The sequence below is a fragment of the Vespula vulgaris genome, chromosome 23 (assembly GCF_905475345.1).
Source record: "Vespula vulgaris chromosome 23, iyVesVulg1.1, whole genome shotgun sequence".
Taxonomy (NCBI): Eukaryota; Metazoa; Arthropoda; class Insecta; order Hymenoptera; family Vespidae; genus Vespula; species Vespula vulgaris.
In genome coordinates, this window is record NC_066608.1 from 1837374 (window position 1) to 1848612 (window position 11239).

General features: G+C 36.3%; 1 protein-coding gene across 1 annotated transcript; it reads left to right on the forward strand.

Annotated features, from left to right (window-relative positions):
• The first annotated feature begins 1201 nt into the window (after positions 1-1201).
• Positions 1202-7440, forward strand: LOC127071907 (histidine-rich glycoprotein-like). Its single transcript, XM_051011718.1, has 6 exons — positions 1202-1515; positions 2786-2852; positions 2962-3183; positions 3306-3464; positions 6912-7136; positions 7212-7440. Exons 1-6 carry the CDS (start codon positions 1495-1497, stop codon positions 7385-7387), a joined length of 870 nt encoding a protein of 289 aa, XP_050867675.1. The 5' UTR covers positions 1202-1494; the 3' UTR covers positions 7388-7440.
• The last annotated feature ends 3799 nt before the right edge of the window (positions 7441-11239 follow it).

Here is an 11239-nt window from a genome sequence, read left to right on the forward strand (position 1 = left end):
TTCATAATGCTCTTGTAACGTGAGAACGTCGACTTTTGTTTTGTAGCCCATGTAACAATAATAAAAAGGCAACGATGAAAATCTGTGTAACATCTTTTTTCTTTCCCATTAAAAACATCATCTTTTTCTATATGATTATACATTGGTTATTTATACGACTTGATTTATTTACATTACGAAATAATCAAGCGAATGTTTCTGTCATAATGAAGAGAAAAAAAAATAAAATAAAGAAATAAAACAAAACAAAGGAAAGAAAAGAAAGAAAAAAAAAGAATGTAAAAATGAGAAATAAATGACGACGATATGAAATCGCACGTAGTCGAATAAAACATATGCTTATCGGAACAGACGAAATACGTTTCAATAATTATTACGATTAAAACGATCGCGAAAAAATAAAAGAAAAAAAAAAATTGAAAGGTCAAAGCGATTTAAAGGGTATCGGTAACGATATCCCGCTTTATTCGTGACAAAGGCCAGTTTCCGCATCGTTAATATTATGGCGTTAACATTTATCATCGAATTTCGTCGGGTAAAGTATGATATAAATACATAGTACTATGTAGTCCCTCTAGATTGAAATAATTTCTGGGATTGGGAATGGTTTGTAATAAAAGTCATACGATAAACTAGAGTGTTATAATCAGATAACTATATCGGAATCTGGGAGAGATTTTTCAAATGAAAAAATATCGACGTGTTCTCACTTATAACTCGTTGATATTTTTAACGTTATAATCTTTTGTCGATGGGAAAAGTAAAAGATAGATAGACGGATAGATAGATAGATAGAGAAAGAGAGATAAATAGAGAATGGTGAGTCGACGAGTCGAGACAGGATGTAAACACATTGATTTGTTTCCTGTTTTCGAGAACGAACAGTTGGCACGAATTCGAGAAATATGAAATTCCCATCTCCTTTGTTTCGCAATAATGAACATTAGAATAAAAATAAAATTATTAAAAGTAAGTAAGGGACGATCGATTTGTCCTCTCGATTTAGGATCGAGAGACAACGTTATAATCTAGATTCATATTACATGCAAATTCGTTCGCGTTTCTTGTTTCATTATTTTCTAACGATATAAAACGATCGATCGATCGATCGATTCGCTGATTAAAACGGGTGTTATAAACTGTACGTTACTCTTCTCTTTAGGTATCCTATCGAGCGTATCGTAAAAAATAAAAAAAAAAGGTTTGGAATTTTCTTTATAAATGAAGTCGCGGTATATACCAGCTCGTGTCTGGCGATGACGAAAATTGAGATCGTAACGGTGCTTTTAGTGGAATTAGTATCATTCGAACGACTAGTACGAGAGACCAGGCCCGCCTCTTCTTACTTGTGTGTGCACCACCGAAACCGATCGCAGGGTATAACAAACGAATTAGTGGTTTATAGTGGAACAGTCAGTTCGGGTCGCTATAAAACGAACACGCTTCTCGTTCTGGAGAAACAGTTCATCGTCGATTTTCGTGAGTGAAGTACTCATGGACTTTACCAAACTAAAGGTATGTTCGAACGTTCGAAACGTGCGATCGTTTCAAACAAAAAGCAAAACATTATACGACGAAAGAGATTATTCGAAATTCGTTTGAACCAAAAAGAAAAGAAAAGAGAAGGTACCATTGCTGGATGTGAAAATTTCATATTTTATGTATTGCGATACGTTCGATTGAAATAAAAAGAAAAAAGAAGTTTTATTTCGCGCACCGACATTAATTAAATACGACGCGTTATGATAGCAAGAGAAGGAAAAAAAATTGGATCCCATAAAGAACTTCTCTTATATCTACTGTCTCGAGAAAAAAAGAAAAAGAAAACTAAGAGAAATTCGTATTAATATTCTACAAGCGATTCGTCCCTAGACTAGGGAAGGGCAGACAATTTGCGGTAGAGAATAATCCGAAAAGGATAAAAATTCTCTATGCGAAAATAGAGAAAGAAGAAAATCGGGGAGATGAGGTCGGGCTTAATGCCCACGAACCGATCTCGATTTCGAGAGTTACTCTTGGGGCAAAATTCTTCTCGTCGATAAAAAGACGTTCCTGGATCGTCCTTATTCCCTTCGTCCTTCTATCCCAATTCTCTTTCGAAACCCCTCTTCACCCTTCCTTCTTTACTTACTTACTTACTTCCTTACTTCCTTTCTTTCTTTTTCTCTTTCTTTCTACCCCCTTTCTTCCCCCTTACCCATTCACCATTCCCCATTCCTCCGTTTCCATAGAACGAATCGTGAGTACCAACGCTGAACAAAGTATTACGCGGAGTCGTGACCGTAAAGTACGAGCGCAGCGTGTTTTAGAGGTCTTTATGTGCGCTGTAAAAGCGTCTCCGCAACTTCGTTCCGCGGTGGCCGCGTATTCGTGCGAAAGAATAATGGCGACTACGACTACGTCGTCGCCGCGCCATCGCCCCATAGCCGCCGTCGCCAGATCCTTTGCAATTTTCTGTTACATATTACCGCGATACCTAACAGCTCGGACTTGCCTGATGAAAATTAATTTCCAAGAGGGAGAGAGAGGAAGATGCAAAATTTTCTTCCCACTCGTTACGATTTTCTTCTCTTTTTCCTTTCTCTTTTTCCTTTTCTTTTTCTTTCTTATTTTTTCTTTTTTTTCCTTTTTTCTTTTTTTTTTCTTTTTCTTTTACCGAAGTGTTTTTCTTTGGTTCTCTTCGTCCTCTTCTTGTTTTTTTTTTTTTTTTTTTTAATCGATAATTAATACGATATCCTTTTTTATATTGTTTGTTATTATTGTCATTAATTTTTTGTATTTGCAGATGTCGATGCTGTGCTTGTGTCTTTTATTCGCAGTAGTCGCGGCTGTTCCGAAGGTTCATCACGATGGTACGATCAGGAATAAAAAAAGAGAGAAAGAGAGAGAGAGAGAACAAAGAAAATTGTAATATGATTTTCAATTTTCATATATGTAATATTTATATGAAATGACAAACAGACGACGGGGAGAAGGGAGGAGATCATGGCGATTCCCATGGACATGCCCATTCGTATCAACATTTTATCGGACCGGTAGTGGGTCATCACGATGAGATAACGTGGAAGGACAAGCATGGTGATCATTACCATGATTATAGAGCTCATCCAAAATACAAATTCTCTTATGGAGTTGTAGATCATCATACGAAGGATCATCATGATCAGAGCGAGCATAGGGATGGTACGTACGATGAGTTGTTTATCGTTTCAGTATCGTAAAAATACTGTATATCGAAAGTTTTATCGTTTCTTCTTTTTCTCTTTCTTTTTTCTTCTGTAATAAAAATATGACTTCAATAACAGGAAAGAAAGTGGAAGGAGAATACCAACTACACGAACCCGGCGGTAACGTTAGAGTTGTCAAGTATCATTCTGATCCTCATGGTGGATTCTTTGCTGAAGTTCACAATCATGGTGGAAACGATCATTCCGGTGGTACTTATGGTGGACACAAACACCGATGATCAATGATGACTTGAATTATTGATTACTTTCGATGTAAATTAATATGTCGGAATAAATTGTCTTTGTTGATTTAATGATATCTCATGGATGTTAATTTATTAATAGAGTAAAAACGATTTCTCTCTCTCTCTCTCTCTCTCTCTCTCTCTCTCTCTTTTCAAATTTAGAGATTTCTTTGTACGATTTATCTCCCTCGTAGACGAATCCGAAGATCATTCGTCTTTCCTTTCTCGGTAGGAAACGTCGCAATCTGTTGGCTACTCACGTTGCAACGGGAACGGTGTGCAACGAATCCCAGACCGAATTCCAATGAAGTAAGCTCTTCTTTCGACCGATATTTTGCTGACAAAATGCGACAAATTGTCCGATTGTCTTTCCTCTGTCATAGAACGAGAAGGTATTTCCGCAGATCACCTTTTCCATGATTCCTTGAAAATCCTTTCGAGTCGGCAAAGGGATCGTGTCACTTTGATTACTCACCTAAAAACGACAAATCGTTTCTGGCGAAACAATTGCAAAAGTGTCGTCTAAAAAGTATCTGTAAAATCCGCAATCGTTTCTCTCATGGATCATTGACTAAATGCAAAAATAGTGTTCGACGAATGAAATAATCTATACGGCCGTGATCTATAGAAACTTCGAAAGTAAACTTCCGTTCTCAAATAAACTCACCATCGGGATTAGAAAACTAACGGACCATCGAATGAGGACGACAAACTTTGGTCCTACGGTGAAGACTATCTCTCAAAACAAACTCGATGAAAATAGCCAACGAAACTCTGATGGTACCTTCTTCCGGGGAAAGCAATCCAACGTCTAACGAGAGAGGAATCGAGTTAAGCCCTGGTCCAGGATGATCCTTGAGTGGAATTAAAATGAAAAAAAAAAAAACCGAAAAGGAAGAAGAAGAAGAAGAAGAAGAAGTAGAAGGAGGAGGAGGAAGAGGAGGAGGAGGAGGAGGAGAAGGAGGTGGAGAAGAAGAATTAATATCAACCAACGACGAAATAGAAAAATGGAAGTGGAGCAGAATCGTATTAGTCGGATCACAGATCGAGTCGGTTACTTCTCGAAAAATAGAATAAAAGTGAGAAAAGGGGCAACGATCGAGAATGGCAACCCGTCGTACGTCGATGCAACGAGAATCACGATGTGCCACGGCATTCGCTGCATTTCTCGCGCATCGTCGAGCGTGATGAAATTGTCTCTGCTTGAGAGACTTGCTGCCTCGTCTTCTTATTCCTAGTATTCGCAGCATCCTTCTATAGCTACTCTATCGTTCTCTCTCTCTCTTTCTCTCTCTCTCTCTTTCTCTTTCTCTCTTTTTCTTTCTCTAATAAAAAGAATCTTGCTCGTACCGTCAACCGCATACGATTTTACGATTTTACAATTTTACGAATGGAAGCTGAGTTACGTAACGCCCACGCACGCTTTGGATCGATAAGGTCGTTGACTGTAAAGCAAAGCAAACGAATGGATACGAATAGACCGTTAGGAATATATCCCACGTTTTCCAAAGAAAATTTCGAGATTCCATTTCAATCTACGTAATCTCTCAAGTTTACCAAGTCGATCATGACTTATAGTTCTATCTGCATTAGAGACGTCGAAAGGAGGGATATACTGAATTTTGGCGGTCTGGATAAATGCACTCTACCAGAGTGCACTTAGTAAATCGGAAAATTTACGCGTTCGTTGATTATATCGTACGAAGTTGTGTATATTTACGTTTCTCTATGTTGGGAGAAAATTAAGGTGAAACGCGTCGTGGTTGTAAACCGATCGTAATATCCAAAGTTTTTTAATTTTTTTAAAAGATACCTTACGCCTTAATACACACACACACACACACATATCGGAATAAAATTCAGTTGCAGAGGGGAGAACTTTCTCGATTAAAATTAATTATAGGTAATATTGATCAGACTTGAATAGATTAAGTGGTTACATTACGTCAAACTTTCTTCGAGTCCTTACTTCACTTATATGCATATAGTTTTCAGTTTATCTTAATAGAACTTAGAAATCGTTGCATTATTAAAAAGAAATGTTCCTATGGGGATAGACCATGTTCACTGAACTAATCAAACGAGTATGACACGAGGGAAGGAAATATCTATTAATAAAATAAAAGTTCAACTTCGAAAAGTAAAGAGGATCGACACCGTAGACGTAGTCGTTGGCCATTGTCGTTGTTGGGTGCTGTTGCTGACGTTGTTAAATATTCGATGAAAATGATAAAAAATGAAGGAAGATGCTCCCTAGTGAGTCTTAACTCGTTTTCTCGTTGGAATGTTAACAAAGTTGACAGCTTCGTAATAGCATGCATTTTTTTCCCTCGGAATTTCTAAATTTCACACTTACGCGCAAAAGCTCACACGTATACCCGGATTTAATTGTATTTTCCTTTTTTTCGCTTTTCCTTCTCGTCATTTTTTGAATTCCACGCATCAATTTCTTCGTTGTATTTTTTCTTTTAGTTTTTCTTCTTTTTTTTTTCTTCTTTTTCTCTAAATCGACGTCAAAAGAGAAACGATACGACGATATTAGATAAAGATCATTATGGAATGTATTTAAATGAAGATTTGATCGTGATTCTTCTTTCTAAAGTTTCATTATTTGGTTCAATATTCACGGTGGTTTTTATTCGAACTACGATAGAAGAACAAGAAGTCTCGGGCCCGAGCGTATAAGAGAGTATCGATCGAAAGGCACAAATTGAAATTCCATTTGGCCCGGCCATATGCGCAAAATCGATTATGTTCTTCCATAGATGGAATGCGACGGGTTTATGCATAGGAAAGTAGACTGTACCATGATCTCGTTTTTTTCTTTTTCTTCTTCTTTTTCTTCTTCTTCGTTTCTACTTCGATGTCATACCGGCAATAGTCAATACTATTATTGTGTATACATCGTTTTGTCGATAGTTAAATAGCGACGTAATGTCGAAACTCTCGGGTGACAGGACACGGTATATAAAGTCTCGGAATTATCGACGAACGTATCATTCAACGTTTAGGGACCTACTCGACATCGGTAATCAACATGGCTTTCAAGGTTCGTAGTTGAACAATTTTGTCTTAATGAATTATTATTCCTCGATAACGTTTAACGAGTTCATTTGTCCGCTTAAATAGATTTTACGAATTTAAGTTAACCGCTTGGACGTCCTGAGAATTTCAAAGTGCAAAGAAAAACACATTTATTATTTATTACTATTTGATACTTTATACAAAAGAAAAATAAATTAAAGTCTAAGTTCTCACGATCGTTTGTTTCTTGTAGAACTTGTAAACGAGCAAGTATGCGTTAACAATTTATATTATACTTAAGTTTTGACTTGGTTGGATCCGAACAATTTTCAACATTTTCGAGGAACAACAATTTCATCAAATTTGACGTTGCCGTCTACATAACTTAACAATCTTCGTCCATAGTTTGTTATAGTTCTTGGCATTCTTGCCTTTGTTGGGATCAGCAATGCTTTTCCCGGACACGCACATAGTTTCGTACATTTCTATGGACCCGTAAAAGGACCTGGTCAAGAAGTTATATCTCATGGTAAACACGGCCATCATATAGATTATGTTGCTCATCCGAAATACGAGTTCTCTTATGGCATTGAGGATCATCATACTGCGGATTATCACGGACAGAAAGAACACAGAGACGGTAATGATTTCTATAGGGCTATTATTTTATATTATTCTGACGGCAAGATCTATAAAAGATCTATACGTTTAACAGGTAAAGACGTAATCGGCGAATATACGATCAAAGAACCAGGTGGTAATACGAGAATCGTTAAGTATCATTCTGATCCTCACGGAGGATTTTTCGCTCATGTTCACAACACTGGTGGCAATAATCACGAAGGTGGTACTTATGGTGGTCATGGTCATGAACACGGTTACGGATATTAACGTCAGTAATAATATTAACCAAGTTAAAAAAAGTAAAAGAACGGAATATGATATAACGTTATTTAAAGTATTCTACATTTATTAGATTTAATCTTTCTTCTTATTTTAATTGTTAAATATTGCAATTAACATTAAACATTCTTATATAATTGTTAAATATGACGTAGAATTAATATGTTATTCAAATTAAAACTCAACTGTCCCGATTTATCCGGATTTTTTTTCTAATGGAAAACAATACCGCACGAAATACCGAATCTTATGAGAGACCGAACAAAGTTTCTTTCTTTCTCTTCTTTTTTTTTCTTTCTTTCTTTTTTTCTTTCTTTTTACTCTTTTTTTTTTAGTCCGACTAGAAAATCGCATCCGTGATTTCAGAGAAAAACGATCGACGTCCCACGATGAATCTGCAAAAATATGGTACCCGTAACGATCTCAATACCAGCGTAGTCAAGGTATCGAAGAGAAAAATATAGCATCACTAGTATTTCTATCGATCACGACGCGTACACATCGGACAGGCCGATGCGTCGCGGTGTCGTTTCAATAAATTTCTCAGACTTTATCGCAGTTGGATGAAAAAGGGTCGGTAATTCTGAAATTCAGCGTAAAAGGTCGCTCTCTTTTCTTTCTCTATCTCGTCTAAACATTCGGATATTGTTCGATAAAATCCTATTTCTCTCTCTCTCTCTCTCTTTCTCCCTTCTGTATTGATACACTCTAACGTATACGATATATATCGTAGAAGGATTTATTAACTATCATCGATTACTATGGGAAAGTAGCTTTAACGTGAAATAAATTTTCTGAAAAAGTTGCGTGCGCTTTGGTAAACTCGATCGAAAAGAAAGAAAAGAAAATAGGTGAAGCACATTGTAAGTCCGTTCGGATGTATTAGGTCACGTATTCGGGTCAGGGCAACCTCCTATCTTCCGTATGGGGACAGTAGAAATTGAATTTCTCTCGTGGACGCGGAACATCGGGCCGAAGTGAAACCTTTCGTTATAGGATTAACGAACACTCCTGATGGATCTCGAAATACGTACTATAGAGATACTATTCATGCACTACTTTGATAAAAGCAACGATTCTACCGATTTAATTATCAATAGATTAATATATATATATTTTTTTTCTTTTAATACGAACAATTTCAATTTACTTTTTTTTTACAAGCAGCATTACCTCGAAAAGATCGTTATTCGAATTTTGCAATTCGTCGATACAAGTCTATTAAAAAAATTACTAATAACTTTTGTTCTATTTACACGAATTTCTCTGATATAATTTTATTTCGAAAAGATGATATTTTCGAATTCATTGAATTTGGAAATAACTGGCTCGGTTTCTTATTTTCCTCTTTCTTTTTTTTTTTCTTCATCTTTTGTGAGCATACGTTCTATTTATTTCTCTCTTTTTATCATCCCTTTCGGCTCTTCACATTTCTTATATGATGGGACATCAGTAACACAGCTATACGATAATGGTCTTAACAGTGAGGATGACGATGCAATAATAGAAGGTAGAAGAGAGTATTGGTAATAAAAATGGTGACATAAAAGGTAACCGAAGGGATTCATCCGTTATCCATTGAGAATGAGTCTGGCTACTTCAGAAAGGAATACAAGTAATTGAAAAGAAATAACTATTAGTACTTATCCTTTCTATTTTTTAAAACGATTTGTTTGATTCGATAGAACGATGACTTTGACTTGGTAGCAAAGGAAACTACTCCATAGATATTGTTCACGACGACTAAGCAACGAAACTAATCAACGAAAATGCTTTGTTCGGTATTGGATGTTATCGGTAAAAGCAGATCCTTGAGAGGTGGCTTTGATAAACGAACCCTAAGGATCTCTCGAGGGTTACCTATACAATATATTACCTCCTTGAAGAATAAATATTTATCTACAAGAACGTGTGACTTCTTCTGTAACTAATTCCATCCCTTTCATTCATTGGAAGCTACTTACTAAGACCATGAAAGCGAATGTAATTAAAATCCGACATTCAGCAAGTTTCTATTGAATCACATTCAATAGAAAATTAATTTTTAATAATCCTTCCTATTGATAGTAATTTCTTTTTTGTGTTTTAATAAACATTCTTTCGATCTCTTTATATGAAACTGTCAGAATGGGGCAAACGAAGATTTATTAGAAAATAATAAAAATGTCTGACCATTAAAAATCGTAGTCTCTTGATATTTGCTTTTGTCGTTCAATAAAATGTATCTAACTTTTTTTATGGCTCACGCTTTTCGACATGTCCACCGATAAAATGAATTCTCTATCGTTACGTTCGTATCGTGTATCATTGTATTTAATATTTTCATATCAATTTTATACCCTCTACCGCTCCTATCCCACCTATGCTTCCCACTATGCGTTCACCTCGAATTTACGGAACGTCGATTTACCTTATCGTTTCAAAATCGAGCTTTTCGCGAACCAACGACGTAGTCTCGTGATCATATCTACAATACGCATGCGTTCCAATGCCTAATACATAGATACTTAACTACTTTCAAGGATTTTCCACAAATTACTTCCTCGCTTTTTCTTCGTGAATAAGAAATCAAAGAAAAACTAGAAACGATTCGCGAACGTCAGAACGTCTGTTATATACGATTTAAATTAAGTTCCTTAAGAATAAATCATTTACTTCTCTTTCTTTTTTTCTCTTATCCGTTTTGATATTAAATTTCATCATTAATTACAACAACGAAATAACATCAACTTATTACAAGGATCGCATATCTTATTTCAGATAAGTTAACACATTCATACTGTTCTTCGCTTAACTCGATTCATCTTTCCACCATAATCAATCATATTTTTCATAGCTCCTAACGATTACGTTAGTCTGGAGTACCTAATAAAGTTCTTTATCTATCTGTCGGCCGATCTATCTATCTCTCTCTCCTTCTCTCTCTCTTTATCTCTTTTTCTCCTTCCCTCTTTCTTCCTCTCTTATAAACACATACACTACTAACAAGCACTCGCGACGTTCATTCACACGTTCTCACGTACGACGAAAAAGAATTCCACAACCTTTCAGCTGCCACCATATCTTCCCCCTCCCCAACTCTCTCTCTCTCTCTCTCTCTCTGTCTCTCTGCGTCTGGAGAAGAGGAGAGTGATAAATGAAAGCATCTACACCGTCTCAGTGTAGAAAAACACACGATCCCGAAATTGCTCCTCTTTTATAGGAGTCTGAAAGAGTGAGAAGGAGAGGGAGAGGGTGAGATAGAGAGACAGACTGAGAGAGAGAGAGAGAGAGAGAGAGAGAGACGATAGTAATTTTATCGGCGCGTCCGTTTATTTCGGTCATCGTTGAAACTTCCTCTCTATTTCCTTCCGTCCTTACACCAACTAACTTCCGTCTACTACCTACACATATCTCTACCTTCTGCTAGTCTTGTCCATCAATCGATCTCGCACGCGATATCCTAACAACCATTAACTTCAGTAGTAACAGCTTGAAAGGGATGAATTATTTAGGGTTCGATCCTTTTTACGTCCAATTTGTAGTTAAATCGACGTATATAAGATAAATATTTCTAATATATCGTGAGGTTAAAAGATATATTGCTGGTAATTGATTAGGGAACATTCTCAACGTAAACGAACGAGAATTTAATAAAAAAAATAATAGGATCTCTATGGTGACGAACAAACAACGGATGAGAATTCGAAGACGCTCTCGATCCTCAATGAAAAATCGTTGTTTACTAGTCAATAATTGAAAAAAAATCCCACCAAGATACGAAAGAAAGAATTAAGAAGGACAAAAAATGGAGAAGTAAATAAAAAAACGAGCCGAGACTTTTGAATTCTTCAGAATCGC

Bases quoted from the DNA above. Each gene is read 5' to 3' on its own strand.
- LOC127071907 (XM_051011718.1), top strand. From the start codon at position 1,495: ATGGACTTTACCAAACTAAAG. The intron at 1,516-2,785 runs GTATGTTCGAAC...TTGTATTTGCAG, and splicing joins TGGACTTTACCAAACTAAAG to ATGTCGATGCTGTGCTTGTG. The intron at 3,184-3,305 runs GTACGTACGATG...CTTCAATAACAG, and splicing joins TCAGAGCGAGCATAGGGATG to GAAAGAAAGTGGAAGGAGAA.